This window comes from Drosophila bipectinata, chromosome 2R, assembly GCF_030179905.1.
Source record: "Drosophila bipectinata strain 14024-0381.07 chromosome 2R, DbipHiC1v2, whole genome shotgun sequence".
NCBI lineage: Eukaryota > Metazoa > Arthropoda > Insecta > Diptera > Drosophilidae > Drosophila > Drosophila bipectinata.
In genome coordinates, this window is record NC_091737.1 from 20,421,165 (window position 1) to 20,443,817 (window position 22,653).

Below are 22,653 nucleotides of genomic sequence, written 5' to 3' on the forward strand. Positions count from 1 at the left end.
GTGTGCGTCTGCATTGTTTTTTGTTTTTTTGCTGCAATTGGTATGACCATAAGTTGAAGGGCTAGTAATACCACTGCTCAGGTGGGAACAGTGCTGGAAAACGATCAAGTAGTGGGAGTATGTGATTTTGGTGAGTATAGAATTCAAATATTCGAATACGTAATACACCTTTTATAAACAAAAATATTTAAAACCATGATTATGTTTTAGTTAATAGCTTTTATTCATATACATATTGGATTACTTTAGATATAAAAAACAATCGTCGCATGAAATCGTGAATAATTATTGTGGCTAATGTACGCTTGAACGGTTCGCGTTTAAAACAAACGGAAGCTATTGGGAAAGGCGGTGACCATCATGCGGTTAATGATTGCGCGGATGTGCTCGTGACCCAGGGCGCCGTTGATGGCCGCCAACTCCTCGAAATGCTCTCGTGAACGCTTCTCGTCGAAGAGCTTCACAACATACTTGTACATACGGCCGTAGTGCCCGTGGGCGTAGGCGTGCCACAGTGCGAACTGAATGGCCTTCGAGTCGTTGGCCTCCACGAACTTAATGACCTCGGTATAGATATCATTGATGTCGGACAGACGCTCCTTGACGGCGTCATCCAGAACGGCCCGCTTGGCTATGGCGATGCCCTTCTTGGTCAGAGCCTCGATGAGATTGTTCTTCTGCTTGTCCATGTTTCTGGAGGATACAAGGAAACCAAACGTATTAGATACGAACAATCAACCGATATCTCCACTTACGTCTTAATCTTTGCTGCATCGGGTCGGGTATCGTTCTTCAAGCCGTAGTACGCAAGCAGGGCTCCGGCATCTGTTTCTTCGATCACCTTGTCGGCCAACTTGATAATGCGCTCCAGGGCGTTGTAAACCTTCTTCTGTTCCTCCTTTTGCTTCTCGGCACCCTCACCCGACTCCTGGGAAATGGATTTCTGGGCGTTGACAAAGGTCAACGGCAGTTGAACTTTCAACTGCGAAGATTCGATATTCTGGATGAGCAGCAGGTGCGCTTGCAGGTGCTTGGGATGAGCGGCCACCACCTCGTTGTATATCTTTTCCGCCATTTCGAGCTCTGAAAAGTGTACAGATTAGATGCAGTCTTAAATTATTCAGCATTCCCCGAAACTTACCGCACTTGTTGATGTACGAACACTGGAAATCGCGCAAGCTTTCGGCATAATCATCGGCGTTTGACTTGCCCTTCTTGGGAGAACCTGTACATCCTCCGTTCTCCACGGGCGCATCACTCTGGACATTGATTCCGTCGCCGGCGGCTGGATTACCCGCCGATGTGGCTGCCGGTGGAGTTGCCGGAGCCTTGGGTTTGGCAGCAGTGGCAGAAGCTGCGGTGGCGGCTGCTGCAGTGCCTGCTGCATTGCTGGATCCATTGGCGGAGCCATTCGAGTTCGTCTTTTTCTCCGCGGGATTGAGAATATAGGTGAAAGGATGGAGCGCTACACGACGTCCAGACTCGTCCTGCGGGAAGACCAAGTTTCCAGTCAGCCAGGCGCACTGTGGTGGCAGATTGGATTTTGCCAGACGCTCCTGGGCAATGGGGGCGATGTACAGCACACGGGTGGAGCCACGCAGTGGAGCCGAAACGAACTTGCGACCGCCCACAACGCACTGGTTGTAGTTCTCATAAAAGTCAAGGGACAACACGTTCGCCATTTTGAAAGCAGCTACCAGGTTGGCTTCTGCAATCTTCTCCAGAAGCTCGCGCTTCTCGTGGCGCACCTGGAGGCGAATGGTGTAGTCTCCTTTTTCTAGTTTTGTGTAGAAGGTTTGCGAATGAGCATCGCCAGTGGCCACCAAAGACTTGTTGGCGTCAAAGAGCATCCACATCTGGGACTCAAACTCCGACTCGTACAGAAGGTCATTAAAGATGGGGGCATACAGAGCCACCTCAGCAGGTTTGGACACAGACAGGTTATAGACCAACAAGTTCTGGTACACCTGACGCCCGTCCGGAATAACATCACGCGTGGCGCTCAGAGGCGAGATCTTTGCTTCCGTTGGCCTCAGCACAACGGCGGCATTCTTGAGCTGCAACTGCGGTTGCACGTCCTCCGAAACCAAAGCCTCAACTTCCAGCTTATGGATGCCACGGCCAGCATGCATAACGTCTACAAAGGAAAGGATTAATAGAAACAGTAATGATTCTAATGCTAGAAACACTCACAGGCATTGGGATTCTGTGCCTGGACTCCACGGAATATCAGGCTATACTTCAGATGGCTTTGGCCATAGTTGGACCAATACTTGGCGATACAAAGCTCCAGAATCTTGCCAGACTGCAAAGAGATATTATCAGAAAATGCGAGGCTACACCAAAGAGTATCATCCTCCTACCTTAACTTTAAAAGCCATGGTGGATTCTTGCTCAGAGCCCACTGCCACAATTTTCATGGTCTCCAGCTTGCGGCAGGACTGCTTGGGCAGCAGTTGGTTTGTGTGGACGAAAAACTTTCCAACATCTTTGCCACGATTGGGATCGGTGATGCGCATGCGCAGCTCTATAAAAAAGTAAGAAAGTCTATTAGAAATCTGTAGTCTTTGAAGACCAATAAGAACCTACCCGCCCAAGTGGCCTTTTCCGGAACAAGTATAAAGTCTCGCTGGATGGTGTTGGGCTGGAACTCTACACTTTTGTCGCCTTTGGTGGAGGCCGGTTCAAAAACAGGAGTATTCTGATCGGATTCCAAAACATGAGGCTGCACCACGGTCACAGGAATTTCAAAGAGAGCACCCTTCTGCACACAATCGGTATCATAGGCACGAACCCTACAAAGTGGTTAGAAAATGGATCACAAACTGCATCGATTACGGCATGAATATGATCTTACACAGCGCTGTGTACTCCCGGTTGGAGGCCAGTGGGGTCGACGCGCACCACAATGGCGCGTGAGCCGTAACTAAGATCCAAGAAGGCTCCACACTGCACCCACGGGGCCGAGGGTATAAGGTTCAGACGCACATTAAAGTTGAACTTGTCCTTGGGATCTGGAAGGGGTTGAGGAATAAGACGCGTATCCGATGGCATAAAACGAGCTGACAGCTTACCCGCCTCCTTGTCGTTGAAGAAAATTGGCTCAATGTTTATATTATAGTCAATGAAGTTCCTCTGGACACCTTGACGCAAATGGATACCCTTGGCTTGGTTGTTGCCAACACGAACTGAGAATCTGGTGGGTGAAGAATTCCATTAATTTTAAGGCTTCTATAACCACAAATTCGAACCACTTACCTCAGCATGTTGTCTTTGGACTCCTTGTGTTCCGTTAAATGTTCAAAAGCCTTCTCCACGTTGAGAAGACCATGACCTTGGGCAAAGGGATCCACATAGCCCAGTTTAGTGGCAGTGACGCTGATCGCACGCTTAATACTGTACGGCGAATACTCAATGTTCTGCTGTTTCAGTCCCGAGATGAGCAGTGCTACAGCACCGGCCACGTGAGGTGCGGCCATGCTAGTGCCGTTCATCAGCTGCGACTTGCTCATGGTGAACTGCGGCACTGAGGCGATGGCTCCGCCCGGAGCACATACTGTCACACCTTGACCGCCATCGATGCAGGGATCGCGCGACGTCCAGGTGTATACGTTGCCGGGGAGCTTCTCCCGCATCGCATACTCTGCTTCCATCATTTGGGGGGAGACATAGGCGCCCACGCCAATCAGGCTGGGTTGGCTGATGTCCGGCGGCGTTCCAACCGTAGACAGAGCCGGTCCATGGTTGCCGGCCGAGGCCACCCACACCACACCGTACTTGTTCACCACCTCGTTCATCAGCTCCCCAATGCGGCTGCAATTCAAAAAGTGAAAAGATTAGATATATGATATTATGAGATCTTATCAGGACAAGTGTGGTCGTGTAAGGCGCTATGGAACGTGTCGGTCAGAGACAAGAGAATTAGAGTGTGTGAGTTATTGGATACTTATGGATACGCCATTACCTCGACGCACTCATCTTCTTTATCTTCTTTCTGCGACGCGTTTCATCCGATACACTAAAATGTAGCTGGCAGATTAGCTTTCTTTACCATGCATCTTGGTTATTTGAAACCAACTTACCCGGAATTGGACCAGTTGGCGTGCTCGCCATAGCTCATGTTAATCACATCAATGCGGCGTCCGTCGCGGCACAGCTCCATTACTTTGGTCATGGCCCTGACCAATGCGGTTCCAGTTTCCATCGATCCCAGCCGACCGTCGCCAATGGTCATCGACACGATCTTGGCATTGGGCGCCACCCCGTCCACGTCTTTGGAGCTGTGATTACCGCTGGCTATGGAGGAGACGTGGGTGCCGTGGGGAGAGCACATACCAACGATTTCCAGAACGTTTCCCTCATCGTGCACATTTACGGAAATCGACAGGAAGTCATCCACGTTACGGGTTTCGTGTGTTACAGAGTACTCGCCGATGCGGAGAGCCTGCTCTAGATCCCCCTGTTCTGTGGTGTCGATGATGGCCAACCAGCCCCCGGCCGTGGCGAAGAGGACGCAGTCATAGGAGGTCTTAATATCATTGTACACCTTCTCGTAGCTGTTGAGCATCTCCAGCTCATAATCCAAGTTATCCTTAAGTATTTTCTTATCCCAGGGTAGTTTGGAGGCTTCTCCTGGAAACGGGAGCATGAGATTAAGCTTTCGCAAGAGGAGTGGAAGGACTCACCTGGGTTTTGTGACTCAAAATCGGCAATCTTACGGCTGGCATTGGCCGTGGCCGTTTTATGGGGCTTATCCCAGCTCTTCAGCTTGGCCTGAGCCACGATATTGTTGCGGACCTTTGACGGCACCAGGTCACTGAAGCTTTTCAGACCCACCCGCACCGATTTTTCAGGATCGGTGTTCAACGCCAGGAGCTCCGGGCTCAACTTGAGCGTGTTGCCAGACAGGCCCTTCAGGCAGCCCTTCTCATCCGGCGTCACCTTCTTCTTCATGTCCACGTCTCCGCAACCGGAGCAGTCGTAACGCTCGATCACCTTTACGGTCTTTCCATCACAAAGCGTCTGTGAGCACACACAAGTGCAGTTAGCCAATGTGCAGTTAAGACTCGTCAGAAAAGCAAAAACTGCCAACTCACCTCCAGTCCGGTAGCTCGAGGATCCACACCGGAATCAAAAATGGCAATTGTGACGTCGCGTCCATCGTACTCTGGGTACTTTTGCAGGAAGTTGAGGACACCGGTCTCCGCTTTTGGGACCAGTGCGCCCGTGGGAAATGACTCGACAATACCGCTAGTGGCCATTCTACTCCTGCTCTCCGCTGTTTTGTTGTTGTTGCACTCAGAACTTTCTTTGGTTGCCGTTCGATTGAAGAACCAGTGGGACCGAGACCTGACTGAAGAATACAAGTGGAAATACCGGATAAATATCGTATATAAGTCGCCTAAATCTGGATAATCCTAAGGCGGGCGAAAGAACATGATTCAATTTCTTACCCAATTAACAATACTACCTAAAACAATTTGTTTAAAGAGTAACTTTATGAAGATTACCAAAAATAAATAGGACTACTTCACAGATTATTTAAAAATGTAATAAAAGTGGCATGTCATGGCCATCTCTAGACACAAACCAACTATCGGCAACAAATACGATTCGCTGTGACTGTCAACATCGAACAGCTGATTTTTCCGTCTCCGTTTGTCACTTGTCGAAAAAACAACAAGACACCTATTTTTCCGGACAAGATGTGGTTCGAAATCCTACCTGGTGCCGTGATCATCACCACGCTCCTTTCGGTGCCCATATACGCCATGTACGGCCTGGATAAGCTCACCATTGGCAATGTGAGTCTCGTCGATGCCTTCCGTCGAAGCAGCTCCGAATTCTTATATAACCGCAGATGCTTGTGAACAAATCGGACTTTACTGAGCATTATTTAATTACACTTGAACAGAAAGGAGTTCCTCCAACTCCGCTACACTTTACACGTCTTCTGATATATTCTTTTTGTTCCGCAGGCCTTCCGTCGCAACATGGACGAGCGCTTCTCCCGTGTGATGTACCAGCGCGATTTCCGATTGACCAACAATCCCTATCAGATGAACGTAAGTATTTTAGCTTGACCTGGTTCTCTGCATTTTCCCCTCATTTAATCGCGTTTTCGGGTGCTGGCTGTTAGAAAAACCATCAAATCACAGAATTATCCACGATCCATGGACGATTGGGTTTTAAAGTTAATTCCATTTCGATTGCATGTCCAGAAATGATTGGTTTTTAATTTGTTTTATTGACTAACAAATTTTTAACACAAAAACAGGATCAGGTTTTAAGATTATTTAATACTTGTGTTCGAATATTTGTCATATTTTTTCAAAGGCATTTATTTTTTTTCAAAAGATTATCTTAGTTTTGAAAACTAACCATTTTTCAAATCAAAATCGTCTATCATCTCCATTTGTACTAACCATCCTTCAAACCCTGTATTGGTTTCATCATTTCCACATCCAATCCCTGCATGTCCATCTTTAAAGCTTCAAGGACCGATCTTTATTCCGAAATAAATTTTAATTGCAGGGTCTGGATGCCATACCGGATGAGAAAAAGGAATAGGTTCAATTAAGTAAAATTTTTCGATTAAGCTTAAGTGCAAAAGTGAATAAAAGAAAACATTTAGTGCGAAAGTGAAAGCTCCTTGGCTCGTTTTAGATATCTCCTGTAGTCCTCTTGCGGTGTGTTTTGCTTGGGTGTATAGCTATTTCATTACAGGGTCTTGAAGAAATTCCCGATGAGGAGGAAAAGAAACAAGAGGAGCCGCAGGACTACGATGTCGGCGATGATCCGAAGCTCCTGAAGAAAAAGAAGGCCGAGGAGAAGCTGCGCCAGAAGGAGGAAAAGGAGGAGGCCAAGCGCAAGAAGGCGGCTGGCGAGTGAAACTAAAAATATTTTGGCCATGTAGTTTGCAATCATAATAAAGGACTCTCAGAGTTTGCCGCGCAGTAAACAACCCTGTCCTTGCTACAGGACAGGAAACCAAAACCACCCCTAAGGGAGACATACGGGAGGCGAACTACCATCTCCCATTGTATCAGCTTTTATGTGGTATTCGGTGAAAAGGCGTCGTCGGGTAGCGAGCGCGAAAATAAACAAAATCTGCCGACGTATTTAGGACATATTTTAAGTCTTAAAATATAGTTTAAACTAAGGAATCACATTTAACATTCGTGAAATGAAAGTGTTTGTGGAAACCAGTAAAGATTCCGTTTAGAATTGGGGGAAAAACAAGAGTATATACAGAAAACACAGCCATGGCGGCCGGGCAGTGGGTGGGGCGGGCGTTTCAGGCTTTGGGGGAAAGGAGGTGGCAAACTTTTGCTGCCCTGGGGATGTGCGTGCTTCTGTTTACCAGTGCCACGCACGCAAGCTCCATGAACGCCATCGAGGAGCCTGTAACCCGGCGCCACCACCAGCGACACCACGACCGGGAAAAGGAGCGAGAGCCGCGCGAGGAGAATGGCTATTGTGCCCCCTACAACGGCAAGGTGTGCAAGCAGTACATCACCGGCCAGGTGTGGTATAGCTTGGACGATCCCACAGGCGGCTGGAAGAACGAGCAAGTGACCACGGCACTCTGGGATGAATTGATCTCTGACCTATCCGGCTTATGCCGGGAAGCAGCTGAGGTGGGTTAAAAGTCAACAAATCTTTCTTATTCCTTTATTAACTTTGCTAATCCTGCACAGAAAATGCTCTGCGCCTATGCGTTTCCCAACTGCCACTTGGAGGCAGGCAGAGCCGTGAAGGCGCCACTCTGCTTCGAGGACTGCCAGGCCACTCATCTGCAGTTCTGCTACAACGACTGGGTGCTCATCGAGGAGAAGAAGGAGCGCAACATGTTCATCAAGAGTCGTGGCCACTTCCGGCTGCCAAACTGCTCCTCACTGCCGCATTACAATGCCTCCATGCGAAGACCCAACTGCTCCTATATTGGGCTCACCGAGCTCAAGCAGTCAGAAGTTAGTTGTAAGTTGTACAGCCATTTTGGGTACTCCTCCATAGATTTCAATTCCATTTCATTATTTTTAGATGACTGCCGCAATGGGAACGGACGCTTCTACATGGGTACTGCCAACGTGACCAAATCTGGTATACCCTGCCAACGCTGGGACACCCAGTATCCCCACAAGCACATCCAACCCCCTTTGGTCTTCCATCAGCTTCTGGAGGGGGAGAACTACTGCCGCAATGCAGGCGGTGAGGAACCACAGCCTTGGTGCTACACCGTGGATGAATCCGTACGCTGGCAGCACTGCGATATACCCATGTGCCGTAAGTATACTTATAACATTCTCTAAACCATGTTGTTTGACCCATTTCCAATCCTGCAGCCGACTATGTGGATCCTAATGCCGGGGATGCGAGTACCCCCATCAAGATGGAAAAGTTCTTTACGCCATCTATGATTTTCCTGCTGGCCGGCATTGGTTTTGTGGCCATTGTGGCCCTGCATCTGATGATTCTGCTCGTCTATAAGCTGTCCAAGCACAAGGACTACTCCCAGCCTCCTGGGGCTACACCTGCGGACTGCAATGTTTCCATGCGGGGCGTAGGCGAGTGTGGCGGGAATCTCAATACCAGTCGCGAAACTTTGGGAGGCAATGTCAACACGAACACATTGGGAAAGTGGGGCACCATTCGCAGCACGGCCACGGTGCACAGCAATTGTGTGGCCCTCACCACGGTGACCACTGCCACTGCGGAAACCAAAGGAACCAAGCCAAATGCGCGTCTAGAGAAACTGGAGTACCCAAGAGGGGATATCGTCTATGTGAGATCATTGGGACAAGGTGCCTTTGGTCGCGTTTTTCAGGCCAGAGCTCCAGGGCTAGTGCCCGGCCAGGAAGATCTCCTGGTGGCCGTCAAAATGCTCAAGGACGATGCCAGCGACCAGATGCAGATGGATTTCGAGCGGGAAGCCTGTCTGCTGGCCGAGTTCGATCACCCCAACATCGTGAAGCTACTGGGAGTCTGTGCTCTGGGGAGGCCCATGTGCCTGCTGTTCGAATACATGGCGCCCGGGGATCTCAGTGAGTTCCTGCGCGCCTGCTCTCCATTCAATACTCACCAGGCTCCAAATCGGGACCGCCTGCAGCTGAACGAGCTGCATCTTCTCCAGATGTCCGCCAACATTGCTTCGGGAATGCTCTATCTTTCGGAGCGCAAATTCGTCCACCGGGATCTGGCCACCAGGAATTGTCTAATCAACGAGCTTATGACCGTAAAGATAGCTGACTTTGGGCTGTCGCACAAGATCTATCTGCAGGATTACTACAAAGGCGACGAAAACGACTTCATCCCGATCCGTTGGATGCCCCTGGAGAGCATCCTGTACAACAAGTTCTCCCTGGAATCGGACGTTTGGGCCTATGGCATTTGCCTGTGGGAGATATTCTCCTTTGCCCTGCAGCCGTATTTCGGGCTGACCCACGAGGAGGTCATCAAATACATCAAGGAGGGCAACGTTCTGGGCTGTCCGGACAATACGCCGCTCTCCGTCTACGCCCTGATGCGCCGCTGCTGGAACCGGAAGCCCAGCGAACGTCCCGGCTTTGCAGAAATTAATCACTGCATCCAGCACAGCATTGCCGAGAGCGAATGCAAGGCGATGCTCTAGGAGATTGCCGAGGACATTGAACCGATGCTGATAGAAACGGAATGAGTGACCGACGTCTTCCGTGGAAGAAACAGTCTAGGGAGATTGTTTTACAATCCATAGGGAGTTCTAAGAAGCAGCTTAGAGAGTATGATTTTAAACATAATTATTGTAGGGGGAAGACTTTTAATTCCATTTTCTGATACTTTATTTAATGGGTAAAGAACCTCTAATGCTGCTTAGAGCTGACCATGGATTGTAATCCAAGTCCACCATAAAGATGACACTTTTTTTTAAAAGCTAATGCAAATGATTTGAATTACTTGCACTTTGCGAGATCGGAGGGAAGAACGGATTGTGATTAAGATAGTTAAACCGACGCTCCATATCTTTAACTAAGTCTTCGATTGGCTGCTTCCAAGCAATATTTTATTTCCTACTTTGATATATAGTACTCGACGCCCTCCGATCTCGGCCACCAATCGATTAGTCTGCCACAACGAACGCATCCAGCTCACGTTCCGTACTCATATCTAGTCCGTAGTTTAAGTTTATCCATTATCCATATACATACGCATGTGTAGATTGCATTTTAATGGGTTCTATTCTCGATTAGAGTTAAGCACTGCCATCGAAGCACTCCGCTGATTGCTGGGTGGGAGATCGAACAGGAACCATACACTCTCACAGATACCGGAGACCATCAAAACAATAAGGAATATGAAATATCGAATATTTAGAGAACTGTCTACCGCCCGAATTTCTGGGTAACTTTACATAATCTTTGTAACTAAAAAGTGTTGAATGTAATTTGTATAAATAAACCATCCATAATCGTACAACATTAACAGTAGTAGTAGGAGTTGTAGTAGTAACTATAGCACCGGCTGTAACCCGCTGGGTAGGGGTAGGGCACGGAAACAGGATACACTCCAGCGTAGCCGGCATAGCCTCCAACGAATCCTCCATATCCGCCATATCGGTAGCCGCCATACGGTCGTGGGCCTCTGAAGCCACCGGGTGGAGGTCCTCCTCGGAAACCACCGCCTCCAAAGCCTCCGCCAAAACCAGGACCTCTGCCAAATCCACCTCCTCTGCCACCAAATCCACCTCCTCTGCCTCCAAATCCTCCTCCACGACCTCCACCGCCAAAACCTCCAGCATGGCCGCCTCCGCCGTGTCCTCCTCCTCCACCGCCTCCTCCCCGCGCCTCTGACATTTGCCACAGGGCCAAGACCACTCCAAGAAAGAGTACAATCCAAATACGGGACATCTCCAGTAAGAACCTTGTTCCTTCGTTCCCCAATAACGACTGACTCGGGACGACTGACTTGTACTTATTGCAAGCTAATTAGGATGCTCCCGTTAATTGGACTCGAGCGTTTGGATAATTCCCCGATCGAGTTACTCCTATTTGTTTCTATATTTGCGCATTTTCTGTATTTTATTTGTATTTTTCTCTCCTCTCCGCCGATTCACACTTCTCGATATCACAGCAGCCTATATGATTAGGCATCAAATGGAATTTGTTCCTTAACCGAATGATCTTAAATATATTTTAGATGGGGGATGAGCTGGACCCTCTGTTTCAGAGTGCCTCGGGGCAGTTTTTGTTTTTGCTTATAATTAACCTATCCGGATCGAGGGATAGTCGCTTCAGGACATCGTAGACCTTTGAACGGATGTCCACCTCAAAGTCCCGATCGCGTCCCAGGATCCAGATCTGATCGGAGTGACCCAGTGATCCAATACTGCCACAGGACCACAAGATGGCAAAGTTGTCATAGTCCGTATAGAGAACCTGGTACTTTCCAGAGCCTGGCAGCAATCGGGCAATCACATCCGGAAAACGAGTGGTAAACTAAGAAGATGAATAAATTTTTAAAAATTATTTAAAATAAAATGGAGTTCCTTTATACCTTGAAATCCATGATGGAGGATCGACTATTTTCGGGCGTGGCATAGCCTATGTTTACATTGGGATTACCAGTTCTAAAAATACATATTTTAATTTATTGATTTATCCTTAGATTGTTTTTAAGTTACTCACATACGATTAATGTTTTTAATGGCCACGGCCAGCTTGAAATTGGCAAACTTGGACTGCTCCGCCTTGTTGTATGGCTGGAACTGGAAGGTGGTGCATCCGGAGGCGATCTCTGGCAGGTAAAAGGAACGTTCCACCTCATACCAGTGGCCAAGAACCTACCAGAAAGAAATGTTTTATTATTTAAGCTTATATCTTTACCATAACTTTATTTATTTGTGAAATTGTAAACTCGGCAAGCCAAGAAATTAAACAAATATTAGTCCAATAAATATTGATATTTTTGCACATGGACTCGAGCAAACACAGGTGAAAGTGAATAAGATCGTGAATCTCTAATTTAGTATCTTGAAACCCCAATAAAATCCCATTAGTTAATGGGCAAATGTTTATTTTCCAACTAAGTTATCACTATCTTTTATGAAACATCCGGTTGGAAGGGAGGAACCTAGAACCATCTGACAATTGTTTTATTTCGGACTTGGACAAAGAAATACCTATTTGGGTTACTAATGCCAACACTCTCCCGTCTGTTAACAATGCGTAAAACATAAACATTTTTTGGAAACTGGTTTTTTTTGGCCATTAAGAGAAGTGACACCTTTGGCAGCTCTTCATCTTCGTCTTGCAGTTCAAAGTTGCAGGGCGCCGCAGTGGATTTAATTACCTGTCTGCGAATGCTACCGTCCAAAAGCCGAGGTCTTTGCCCCGGGTCAAAAGTGGTCGGATGGGGGGCGGGGACGATGTCACATAGATTAATTCACGCCTGTCAACAACTCAATTGGATGAGATATGCGGCTAAGTGAGTGGAGGGCATACAGATATGTAGCTGGAACCACTGATCTCTGGCTGCGTGTCTTTCGGGCAATTATGGTGCATTATCATTTATGCAAAACAAGGTTCAATCAATTTAATTCAAACAGCTAAAGTGATTGAGCCAATTTTCTGGTCTATGGCCATTACTCAGAGTGTAAATTACACTGTGACTTCAGTAAGAGGAATCTAAGTAAGTGGAGCAAGCCCTGGAGAATACCTAGAGACCTTAGAATCTAGAGACTATGAGTAATACTATCAGACCCCCAAATACCTTTAGAGAAATTCCCTTAACTACTTGGACTTTTAAATTAGAAAGACCTGACTGTTGGTAACTTAATTGTCCTTGGAATACCTCCGAGTCCGAGTCTAAGCCTCGGTACTGGTTGATTTACTTCTTTGTGAACCAAGTGGCTTGTTTACCATCGGACAGGCCATAAAACCCATTGTGGCTCTCGTCTCCTTCTGTAAAACTGGTTTGCATTTTACACGACGGATCGGAATCGGTGGCCTTAAATTGGTTCAAGTTCATCTCAGGCACAGTCTTCAGTGTGAAGAAAGGTCTTCGTCTTCGGCCGCCACCTTGTGCTAATTAATCGAAAAGGTGACACGTTTAGGCTGATGGCGAATATGCGATGATATGCGGAATTTACAGGGCATTCTCAAGTTTTAATATAAGGGGCTTTAGGATGAATCTCTGAAGTTTAAACCCACTTCCGTTCATGCATTACTACTCACAGCAGTCAAATTTTAATTATTCAAGTTCTCAAAGGTCAGTTCATTTCCTTACCCGACTCATATTGAACTTTGGCATCGACGGATAATTCGGGCAACGTCCAAATCCGTAGGCAGTCGTCTCCACGGCTAGTGTTAGCCACAAAGCTCCGGACACTAGCCAAATAGTTGAAACGATCGACTTTTGTTTGCACATTATTGTTTGTTTTCCAATCCACTCTGAATATTTATCACTTTGGGTGGCAGAATTGGCACAGTCTCGCGATTATATCACTCACTGGTCAGAATTTGTAATCAGATTATTTTCATTGAACTTTAAAAACTACTTTGTAAGTAAATGCACAAAGCGATTCCTGGGTTCACTTGGCCAACGAACTGTGGCTTCAAATTCGAATTTCCTCAAAGTAATCGCCACCTATTGGTATTCCGAATGGGAAGTGTGCGATAATGAAATCGTGCTGTCTGTCTACCGACCGGCTTGCCGATCGAATCGATGGAATGGGACCTGGACGTAATGACTGGCCAAGAAGTGAAAACCACTAACTGGGTTGTTGGCGTTGGTTATTTATTTTTGGATTTGGCTCGTGCCCGGCCCGGCCCGGCTTGGTCCGGCCACCAGGTTACGTAAAAGAAAAGCCAGCGCCAAACTGCAGTTTGGAACAGGTTGCTCCACACAAAAATGATTGCGAATTGCAGAAAAAATATACAAAAAATAGCGAGTAAAAGCTAAAATCGCCAAATCGAGGAAACTCTGGCTTAAATGCATCAATTGTGTCATGAAGTTAGCGGGTGCATGACTCTATTTATGTTCGAAAATGTAAAAAAGTTGTTATATTTGCTGGAGCGTATCAAGTTCAAGACAAGTAGGAAGTTATTTTTTTTAATTTACCATTTATGTTTAAACAGCACGAAAAACTTTATGAAAATGAGATGTAAAGAGTCAAGGGAAAGTTAAAATATGTGTTTAAACCAAGTCTTGAATGATTTTTTAAGAAAAAACAAAAAATTAAACTAAAAGTTCTATTTTGGCGGTAACTCAATTTCAAAAACCAATTCAAAACTAGGACTTTTAAAAATGTGTTTAGTTTTTTACTGCTAAGATTCTTTGGATTATTTATGTCTGTCCTAATTTTAAACACTTTTAAGATGATATAATAGATTCTTAAGTAGATTCTTCCATAATTTTTCAGCCAAAAACATAAAAACTCCAAAAGTCTATACCAAGATATGCCTCCTGGTAATACCGTTGGTAGCACCAATCACTGCCAATAAAAATAGTGTTAATTTCACAGAAAACAACAACAACAAGGGGCTTTAAATAAGCCAAGGTAATTGCAAAATACTCTTGTTGTCCAGCTGATTTCACTTTGTGCACATACAATCAGGTTTTTTTTTTATATATAATCTGTTAAATGTGTAAAGTGCACTCGCTGTGCAGCTATTTTAATAGCCAATCTCTTTGTTTACATGGTTGTATGCGGCGGAGTTCTTTTCATTAGCGGTTTATCTCGGAAACTCGAATCTCGAAACGCGACGGACCCGACCATTAAAGACCAACCGCTCGAGGCATTCGTTGAATCAAAAATGAACCACAATTTGAATTCAATTTCAATTTCGTTTTTTCCTTGCAGATGGTCACACTATCAGACAATAACGGTCATTCAACTAGGGTTCATCTGTTTATCGATGAAATCTTTATCACTTTTTTCAAATTTATTTTATTGTTTGGAGTATAGAAATTCGAATAAATTTTTTGTTTTAAAATCTTTGTCTTTTATAAATTTGTACTTTGTCCTTATCAACCAGCAATAGGGTTTCAAACAATAGTTGCCAATCACAACGACCATCTGATCTGGCCACATTGCACATCTCTAGGTGAAATGCCAAACTTTGGCCAAAGTAGAGCTGGAAAAACATCGATGTTCGGTGACATCGATGTTTTCGATGTTTGAGAAGGAAAACATCGATTATAATCGATTATCGAAGTAAAAAATATTTTTTTTTTAATTTCAACATTTATTTACAGGAGATCATCTGCATTTTTGTTTAAAAATAAAAGTTTATCTACAGTTTGTGGTTTTAGACAGCTTCTGCGGTCACTAATTATTTGTCCGGCTTTGCTGAACGCTCTCTCGGATGCAGTTGAAGTGGCTGGCACGCAGAGGGGACTGCTTTGCAGTAGCTTTGAAAGGTTCCATTTCGTCAGGGCTCATCTATAAAATAAATATTGGATTTTATATAAAATATCTAGAGTTTAAATTTAAAATACCTTATTAAAAGTTAATGGGTTGCAATCCTCCGGAGAGTTGAAAACCTCTAAGAATTGTCGCAGGGCTATAATAGAGTCTGCCCTGGCAGACCTCGTTTTTTCAGCAACTTTTTTTTGCAAAAAGGTAAACTGCCGGTTCTCCGGCTGTAGAGTTGGTGTTGTTGGCGCATCGTGGGTTAATTTGGACATTTTATTGTACAGTTCAATTTCGAGGGCCTTAGCTGCTTCGTCCGCATGTGTTTGGGAAAGAAAGCCGAGTTTTTTAAATCTTGGATCTAAAATGGTTGTAAGTGACGATAATCGATGTTAAAAAATAAAACATCGATATTAAAAAATTTTCGCCAACATCGATAGTATCGATGTTGCATCGAGGTTTTTTCCAGCTCTATGCCAAAGGCAATCGTACAATATCTTTTCATTTTCCTGTAACTTTTGTCGTATTTTGCTTTGGAAATTTCGCCTTTTTTGTTGCTAAAAGCCGCGAACACATTAGGATACTGCCGTAAGTATATTTTGAATGTGACTTTCACTCGGTATATTGGCATTCTCACCTCCATTTCCGTTTGCCCTTTGTTCCGAGTTCGAGTTTCAATGTAATTCGTAATTTCGCCCACCCGCAGGTTAACATGGATACGGAGAAGTCTAGCAGCAGCTCGTTTGAGGATCTGACCAATGCCGAGGACACGAAAGACATTCGCAAGGTGGCTGCGGAAGCTGCTGCCGGTGATGGGGTGCCACCTTCAGAGTTAGCGACTGATAAGGAGCCAGCGAAGGAGCAGGAGGATTCTGACAGCGATTCGGACATCCTGGGCAACAAGCAGCTGATAAAGCGCACCATTAAAAAGGCCCCTGAGGATGCAATTAAAGCTCTCCGCGGAGATCTGGTCACCCTCAATTTCACCGGCAAGTTGGACAACGGCAAAGTAGTGGATGAGGGAGTGGGCTTCCAGTGTCACGTAGGAGACTACGAAATTGCCCAGGGAGTGGATATGGTGCTTCCCATGCTGCAGGTCGGCGAAGTGGCCCAAATCATCGTGGATCCCCGTTTTGGTTACGGCGACCTTGGTCTGAAAAAAGAAAACGAATCTGAATATACTATTCCCCCAGATGCAAAGGTATGCAAATACGATTCATGTTATAGGAATGGCTGTTAATTTAGTCTGATTTGCAGTTAACCTACGAAGTGGAACTCGTGGATGCCAAAACTGAGGATTTCGCAGACCTCAAAGCATTTGAAATCCGTCGTAACTACGGGTAATTCTTGAATAAATTAACCTCATTTGCGAGGCCACTAAGGAAACTTTCATTTCAGAACACGAAAGAAAGAACGCGCCAACTTTTACTATAAGCGCTTGCAGTATAACACCGCCATTTACCTCTACAAACGTGCTTTAGACTATTTGGACACGCGGGACGGCGATCCGGATGCTGAGTTTGACAAGGAAGATTTGGAGGTGGGTACATCCCCGCATGTGGTATTCTGCAAACCACACTAACATTTTTCCTAATAGCTATCGAACAGCGATACCCAGATTTTGCTGGACGATCGATTGATCGTCTACAACAACTTGGCCATGACACAAATCAAAATTGCCGCCTATGATGCCGCCCTGGAGTCCGTGGAGCACGTCCTGCGATGCCAGCCGAACAATTCAAAGGCCTTGTACCGCAAGGGAAGGGTAAGTTCAAATAGTTATCTAAGGTTAGGAGACTAAGGTAACTCATTCAATGTATATTTCAGATATTGGAAGGCAAGGCAGACACCCAGGGTGCCATTAAGCTGTTGCAAAAAGTGGCCACTTTGGAACCCGACAATCGATCTGTCCAGTCAGACTTGGCCAGACTCTTCATCAAGGCTCGCCGTGAGGAACACAACGAAAAGGAGATGTACCAGAAGATGTTGGGCCAGGCCAAGAAAATGGAGCAAAAGACTGCCACCAGACAAAAACAGCCTCTCGTGGACAATTCAAAGGTTCGTTACATAAAGATATCCAAACCACCTTCTCTAATCCCTATGTTTTCTTTTCAGCTGAAGCTGCTAGGTTATCTAATGGGCTCCATATTGATTGGCGTGGCCGGGGTAGCTATTTATCGTTACAAGTACTAAGGACAAGCATTGCACATGAACTACTGTTTACTTTAAGCAATTGAAAGCATTTTTTTGTAAGGATACATACATAACAGGCAAAATTATGAATGTTGGATAGCGCAGTTGCTTCTTAAGTCTTGTTGTACATCTAATACTATGCACTCTTCACAATAGTATGTATATCTGTCAAATGGTATGGTTTTGGATAGCGTACGTGTAATGTTAAAGCTTAATTTTAATCAATTACATTCTTTCGGAAAGTAACGGGAATTGTAAAATAAACCACAATTTTCATTTAATTTTTATTGGCTTTTATTTTTAAGATTTTGCTGGAACTGGAACAGCATATGGAGGCAATGAGTTTGCTAAATTATAGGCCTTTTACTGATTAGATTAGATCAATATTGTCTGATAAGGTTAAAAGAATCTGAAATGGCCAACGAAAAGCTCAAATCATCCGATTTATAAAGAGAGATGAAGCCAAAACTTTAAAGCGCTGATTCATTGTTTTCATGTGACCTGACAACATTATTTTTCGAAATTAAAGATTATAGCCCATGGGGGGTCAAGGAAGTGGCCTTTTTGTTTGGAACACGCTTTTGTATACAATTTTTTACAGCTTTTAATACCTTGTTTGATAAATTTGATCAATATTTACAAATAAAACTTTAGTATAGCAGATATCTGGAAATATAACCATAATTTGATATCTGGCTCAGACTTCTTGATAATACTTTTGTTTAGTAGAGGTTTTGTTAAAGATAACAAAGTTAAGAAAACTGATTCGACCGGAAAGAAAGTAAATGGATCGCTCTTTTCTGAAAATACCATTTCTTTATTCCATTTTTTTAATATTTGAGACAAATACACTTTTATTGGGTGGGTTAATATACAGAAAACCATGACAAACGATCTAAAAAATCTCATCATGTAAAAAAATATATACACTGAGGTAATTAGGCCTTTGCGGCGATTTCTAGGGCCTGCTCCAGATCCTTGATTTGATCCTCGGCATCTTCGAGACCAACTGAGAGACGGATCAGGCCATCGGTGATGCCCAGGGTCTTTCTATCTTCAGCCGGAACAGAGGCGTGGGTCATTACGGAAGGCAGCTCAGCAAGACTCTCGTATCCGCCCAAGCTCTCCGCCAGGGTGAACACTTTGAGAGCCTTCAGGAAAGCCGTGGAGTGCTTAAGCTCACCCTTGATGTAGAAGGAGAACACACCACTGTAGCCGTAGGTCTGCTTCAGGGCAATCTGGTGCTGGGGGTGGGACGGCAGGCCGGGGTGAAGAACCTTCTCGACGAACGGATGCTTCTCCAGATACTGGGCAACCTTGAGGGCGTTCTTCTGGTGCTGCTCCATGCGGAGCGACAGGGTCTTCAGACTTCTGTTCACCTGGTAGCAATCAAACGGAGAGGGCACAATGCCGACGGCGTTCTGCAGGAACTTCAGACTCTCGTACAGCTTGGGGGAGTTCATGGTGATACCTCCCATCACCACGTCGGTGTGGCCGTTCATGTACTTGGTCATCGAGTAGCAGACCATATCCGCTCCCAGCTCCAAGGGCCGCTGGAAGTACGAGGTGAGGAAGGTGTTATCCACAGCCAGGATCAGGTCTTCGCGGACTCCATGGACAAGTTTGGCGATAGCCTCGATGTCAGCCACCTTGATAAGAGGATTTGTGGGGGACTCCACCCACACGAGCTTCGTCTCGGGCTTGATGGATTCCTTGATGAGCTGCAAGTTGGTGGGATCCACGAAGGTGGCGACGATTCCCAGGCGGGTAGCGACCTGGCGGATCAAACGGTTGGTGCCTCCGTAAACATCATCGCCCACAATGATGTGATCGCCGCTGTTCAGCATGGTCAGCACCGCGGTGGTTGCTCCCAATCCTGACGAGAAGGTCAGTCCGTACTTGGCATTGTCCAAGGCAGCAAAACAGGTTTCCAGCACATTCCTTGTGGGATTGCCACTCCTGGAGTACTCGTAACCTCTGTGCTCACCGGGCGCATCCTGTTTGAAGGTGGTGCTCAGGGAAATCGGTGGGATAACCGAGGCACTCTTCCACTGCTCGGGGCTCTGGCCGGAGTGGATGGACTTGGTGGCGAAGCCGCTGGGTTGGGGTTTGAAGCTCATTTCGGGACGCGGACGGTGGGCAACTGACACGTGGAGAGATGGGTCGCGAATATATACGTCCAGAATCCCGGGACCATATCAGCTGTGAGAGTCAGCTGTAAGGGGGTCACACTGTTTTGCTCCAGTGTTTCCATCAAATCGTTAGGCGCCATTTTTGAACTGCCGGTATCGTCTTTTGCCACCGATTTTGTTTTAAATCGAGTTATATCTTGATTAAGTTTTAATATAATTTGATTCTTTAATAATCGACTATTCCATTAAGAATAATGTATAAATAGTTATTTTTTGATCAATCAACCGTTATGTAAATTACAATTTCAACTTAAAAGTAGGCACGATACTGAACAAAGAGACTTCTCCGGAATGCGACAAGGATTAGGGACTTCATGGGAGTGGAAGGAACTCCAAGTGGTCCTGTCTACCACAATTTGTCGTTGAATACGATTTCCTTGAAGATACAGTCCTGTTTGGCAATGCTGACCATCGCCTTCTTGGACTTCATCGCATCCTGCACCTTCTCCCGAACCTCAGCCGCCTTCACGTCGTTCCTGATGTAGAAAAGTCGCACCAGATGGTCTTCGTTAAGGGAAGGATAACTGCCGAGCAAGGTGTGCAGATCCAGGACCAACAATTCAATGTCTGAACTGAGCAGGGCAGACAGAGTAGATATCAGGTCGAGTGGAGAGTCGCTGAGCGATATTTTGGGAGCTATTTTCTCGAAGAAGAGCTTGAAACGCTTGGCCTCGGCTTTGATCTTCCGGGTGATTGCCTCAATCTCGGTGCGCGGCTTTGAGAGCCGCTTGGAGAGCAGTGCTCGGATGTAGCGCTTGGCCAGCAGCTTCTGCGCCTCGTTGATCACCATCTCAAAGTTGTTCGGCCGCAAGTGGTTGTAGTCCTGGAAATAGTCGTCCAAAGTCACACAGATGGTATCCACAGCGATGTTGCTGGCCAACCACTTGGCTGTGAAAAGATCGTTGAAATGGCACTCCATATCCAGGAAGGCCTCCTCCAGAAGATAGCTGGCCGCATGTGCTCGTATCCTTTGGAACGTGCCCAGGAGCCGTTCAAAGTCCTCATAGTGCTCCGTACGGGACTTGGGCCAGTAGAGCTGCTTCATCTGCTGCGCCAATTCCACCATTTGCTGGCTGTTGTTCACGATGGTTATGATGTAGTGCGTGAAGTACTTTATCTGATCCCTGTTGCGGAAGTGGTGCTCCTTCAGCTCAATTACGTTCTTCAGATAGGTCTGGCCAAAGATTTCCACCTGTTGAATGCTCATCACCAGCGCCTTGAACGTCAGTTCCTGGTGGATGGTGTTGGTAACCTGCAAATGCTGGTCTATCATCTGGAAGATGATCACCGGAGCCGAGGTGTGGTAGTAGTGCTCGTCTTGATCCGGTACCATCTCAGAGAACCATTCTTGCTTTTCCGTCTCCGCTGCCTTGGTCATCCATTCCTGGTAGTTGCGCTGCATATTCTGCAGGTACTCATCCTCCAGGGCCTTCAGGTGCTCCGGTCGCAGCAGGGGACCAATGAGCTTGTGCACATCCACGTTGAGATCGGGGTGAGTCATCAGCTCTACACCCGGATATGTGTGCGTGACCCAAGCTAGCATAGAAACGTATTCATTTCCCTCCAATCCAGACCGCACAATGTTGTCCAGCTGAAAAATATATAACTTATAAGACCTTGGATCTTAACATATAAAGAAGTATTACTCACATAGCTGGACAAACCCTCATGGTAGAATTTGACATACTCCCCGAATATGTCATAGTGCGGCGGGAAGCAGGGCACGCAAAGGGACTTAACCACCCGAAGGTCCTCCAGAATAATCTGGCGCAGGATTTCCAGGTCTCGCACCAACCACATCTTGTTGTCGGCTCGCTCCTCTAGCTTGGAACCCTCGATCCTAGTGACAACCGACTGTTGAAGCACTCCCATTATCATCTTTCTCCAGGCTTTTGGCCTGCCTGGTGGCAGAAATCCGGTGACCTTTTGCTGCTGCAGAGCGAACTGGTCATTCTTTTCCTCGCGCTCTATAATCCTCAAAGAAGTGACTATAATCGTTGGTTTTTTCCGCAACGTGTTCAGCGTTCGACTGATGATGAGGCGCAGCTTCTTCTCGAGCTCTTGGGAGACGGTGTCAACCTTTTCAAAGTGACGCTTCAGAGTGATCTTATCGGAGGCGTGTTGCTTGGGTTGCTTGTGCAGCTCGTACAGAAGATCGTCCCGGGAGTTCTCCAGATCGGCGAGGCACTGATGGGCGTTGAGCAGCTTATCGTCCTCGATAAGCGCCATCGTCTTCTGCACACTGGCGTCCACGTTAAAGATGTGCTTCAGATTCTCCATCGCGGTGGCGTACTGCGAGTGCTTCGTGTTCTCCTCCCTCACCACCTCCAGGGCATCGTACACTTCTGGTACGCCCTGGAGTAGCCGTTCCACCTCGCCCATCCTCTTTCGCACCTCCTTGACATCCTGCATGCAGGTTTCCAGTTGTTTCAGCCCCACTCTTACGCCATCTAGTTGGTTTTGCATTCCGGTCTTGAGGAGCGCCTCTACGGAGGCCTTCTTGCGGGCAATACGGTGTCGGTATTGCTCCACCTTCTCCAGTTGCCCGGGTCGCTGCAGCATGTTCTGAATATCCTTCAAGGCCGCCTGGCGGGCCTCCTCCTCCAGCTGCTGCAGGTCCATTACGTCCTATTTTGTATTTTTTCCTTCGATGTTTTGACTCAATCTTCGCCAGCGGTGGGCGTTTCAGTGCGACCGTTCCTCACCATGTCGGAAATACCAAGCGGAGGAAACTACAGTGGAGATTCGAAATGAAGGAATAAGGGTAATACATATAAGTTTTTATGCAAATACTGTTTATATTTTAATCTTCACAGGTATGTATTTATTTTAAATTTATTATTTAAAATAATTACTTTCTTATGTAGGAGGGTTCCACTG

General features: G+C 46.2%; 8 protein-coding genes across 11 annotated transcripts; 3 read left to right on the top strand and 5 right to left on the bottom strand.

Moving 5' to 3' along the window:
* Positions 1-199: 199 nt before the first annotated feature.
* TppII (Tripeptidyl-peptidase II) lies at positions 200-5,598 on the bottom strand. 2 transcript variants are annotated; one of them, XM_070278884.1, is made up of 14 exons: positions 5,454-5,598; positions 5,097-5,353; positions 4,686-5,022; positions 4,083-4,632; positions 3,965-4,018; positions 3,259-3,813; positions 3,075-3,196; positions 2,858-3,014; positions 2,590-2,795; positions 2,364-2,527; positions 2,194-2,305; positions 1,142-2,137; positions 756-1,083; positions 200-693 (listed from the first exon to the last, which is right to left on the bottom strand). In XM_070278884.1, exons 2-14 carry the CDS (start codon positions 5,259-5,261, stop codon positions 321-323), a joined length of 4,119 nt encoding a protein of 1,372 aa, XP_070134985.1. In that variant the 5' UTR covers positions 5,262-5,353; positions 5,454-5,598; the 3' UTR covers positions 200-320. The 2 variants fall into 2 exon arrangements, with proteins under 2 accessions (XP_070134985.1, XP_017092489.2); XM_017237000.3 differs by lacking the exon at positions 3,965-4,018.
* Positions 5,599-5,604: 6 nt separating this feature from the next.
* On the top strand, positions 5,605-6,964 carry ND-MWFE (NADH dehydrogenase (ubiquinone) MWFE subunit). 2 transcript variants are annotated; one of them, XM_017237003.3, is made up of 3 exons: positions 5,605-5,804; positions 5,979-6,065; positions 6,727-6,964. In XM_017237003.3, exons 1-3 carry the CDS (start codon positions 5,706-5,708, stop codon positions 6,889-6,891), a joined length of 351 nt encoding a protein of 116 aa, XP_017092492.2. In that variant the 5' UTR covers positions 5,605-5,705; the 3' UTR covers positions 6,892-6,964. The 2 variants fall into 2 exon arrangements, with proteins under 2 accessions (XP_017092492.2, XP_017092493.1); XM_017237004.3 differs by lacking the exon at positions 6,727-6,964 and adding an exon at positions 6,535-6,647 and having other exon boundaries at positions 5,610-5,804.
* A 147-nt stretch (positions 6,965-7,111) lies between these two features.
* Positions 7,112-10,351, top strand: Nrk (Neurospecific receptor kinase). Its single transcript, XM_017237001.3, has 4 exons — positions 7,112-7,640; positions 7,701-7,980; positions 8,044-8,286; positions 8,346-10,351. The coding sequence occupies exons 1-4, from the start codon at positions 7,266-7,268 to the stop codon at positions 9,629-9,631; spliced, it is 2,184 nt and encodes a 727-aa protein (XP_017092490.2). The 5' UTR covers positions 7,112-7,265; the 3' UTR covers positions 9,632-10,351.
* A 103-nt stretch (positions 10,352-10,454) lies between these two features.
* On the bottom strand, positions 10,455-10,883 carry LOC108122399 (keratin, type II cytoskeletal 2 epidermal-like). The gene has a single exon (XM_017236970.2). It carries the CDS (start codon positions 10,881-10,883, stop codon positions 10,455-10,457), a length of 429 nt encoding a protein of 142 aa, XP_017092459.2.
* Positions 10,884-11,035: 152 nt separating this feature from the next.
* Positions 11,036-14,788, bottom strand: GLaz (Glial Lazarillo). 2 transcript variants are annotated; one of them, XM_070278885.1, is made up of 5 exons: positions 14,673-14,788; positions 13,261-13,482; positions 11,661-11,815; positions 11,530-11,602; positions 11,036-11,471 (listed from the first exon to the last, which is right to left on the bottom strand). In XM_070278885.1, the coding sequence occupies exons 2-5, from the start codon at positions 13,399-13,401 to the stop codon at positions 11,199-11,201; spliced, it is 642 nt and encodes a 213-aa protein (XP_070134986.1). In that variant the 5' UTR covers positions 13,402-13,482; positions 14,673-14,788; the 3' UTR covers positions 11,036-11,198. The 2 variants fall into 2 exon arrangements, with proteins under 2 accessions (XP_070134986.1, XP_017092491.2); XM_017237002.3 differs by lacking the exon at positions 14,673-14,788 and having other exon boundaries at positions 13,261-13,620.
* A 1,067-nt stretch (positions 14,789-15,855) lies between these two features.
* zda (peptidyl-prolyl cis-trans isomerase zonda) lies at positions 15,856-17,862 on the top strand. The gene is made up of 7 exons (XM_017237154.3): positions 15,856-15,976; positions 16,095-16,589; positions 16,646-16,728; positions 16,787-16,928; positions 16,986-17,153; positions 17,216-17,446; positions 17,504-17,862. Exons 2-7 carry the CDS (start codon positions 16,101-16,103, stop codon positions 17,579-17,581), a joined length of 1,191 nt encoding a protein of 396 aa, XP_017092643.2. The 5' UTR covers positions 15,856-15,976; positions 16,095-16,100; the 3' UTR covers positions 17,582-17,862.
* A 515-nt stretch (positions 17,863-18,377) lies between these two features.
* On the bottom strand, positions 18,378-19,784 carry Cth (Cystathionine gamma-lyase). Its single transcript, XM_017237155.3, has one exon. It carries the CDS (start codon positions 19,699-19,701, stop codon positions 18,520-18,522), a length of 1,182 nt encoding a protein of 393 aa, XP_017092644.2. The 5' UTR covers positions 19,702-19,784; the 3' UTR covers positions 18,378-18,519.
* Positions 19,785-19,955: 171 nt separating this feature from the next.
* Sec6 (Exocyst complex component Sec6) lies at positions 19,956-22,485 on the bottom strand. Its single transcript, XM_017237171.3, has 2 exons — positions 21,424-22,485; positions 19,956-21,364 (listed from the first exon to the last, which is right to left on the bottom strand). The coding sequence occupies exons 1-2, from the start codon at positions 22,393-22,395 to the stop codon at positions 20,120-20,122; spliced, it is 2,217 nt and encodes a 738-aa protein (XP_017092660.2). The 5' UTR covers positions 22,396-22,485; the 3' UTR covers positions 19,956-20,119.
* Positions 22,486-22,653: the final 168 nt, after the last annotated feature.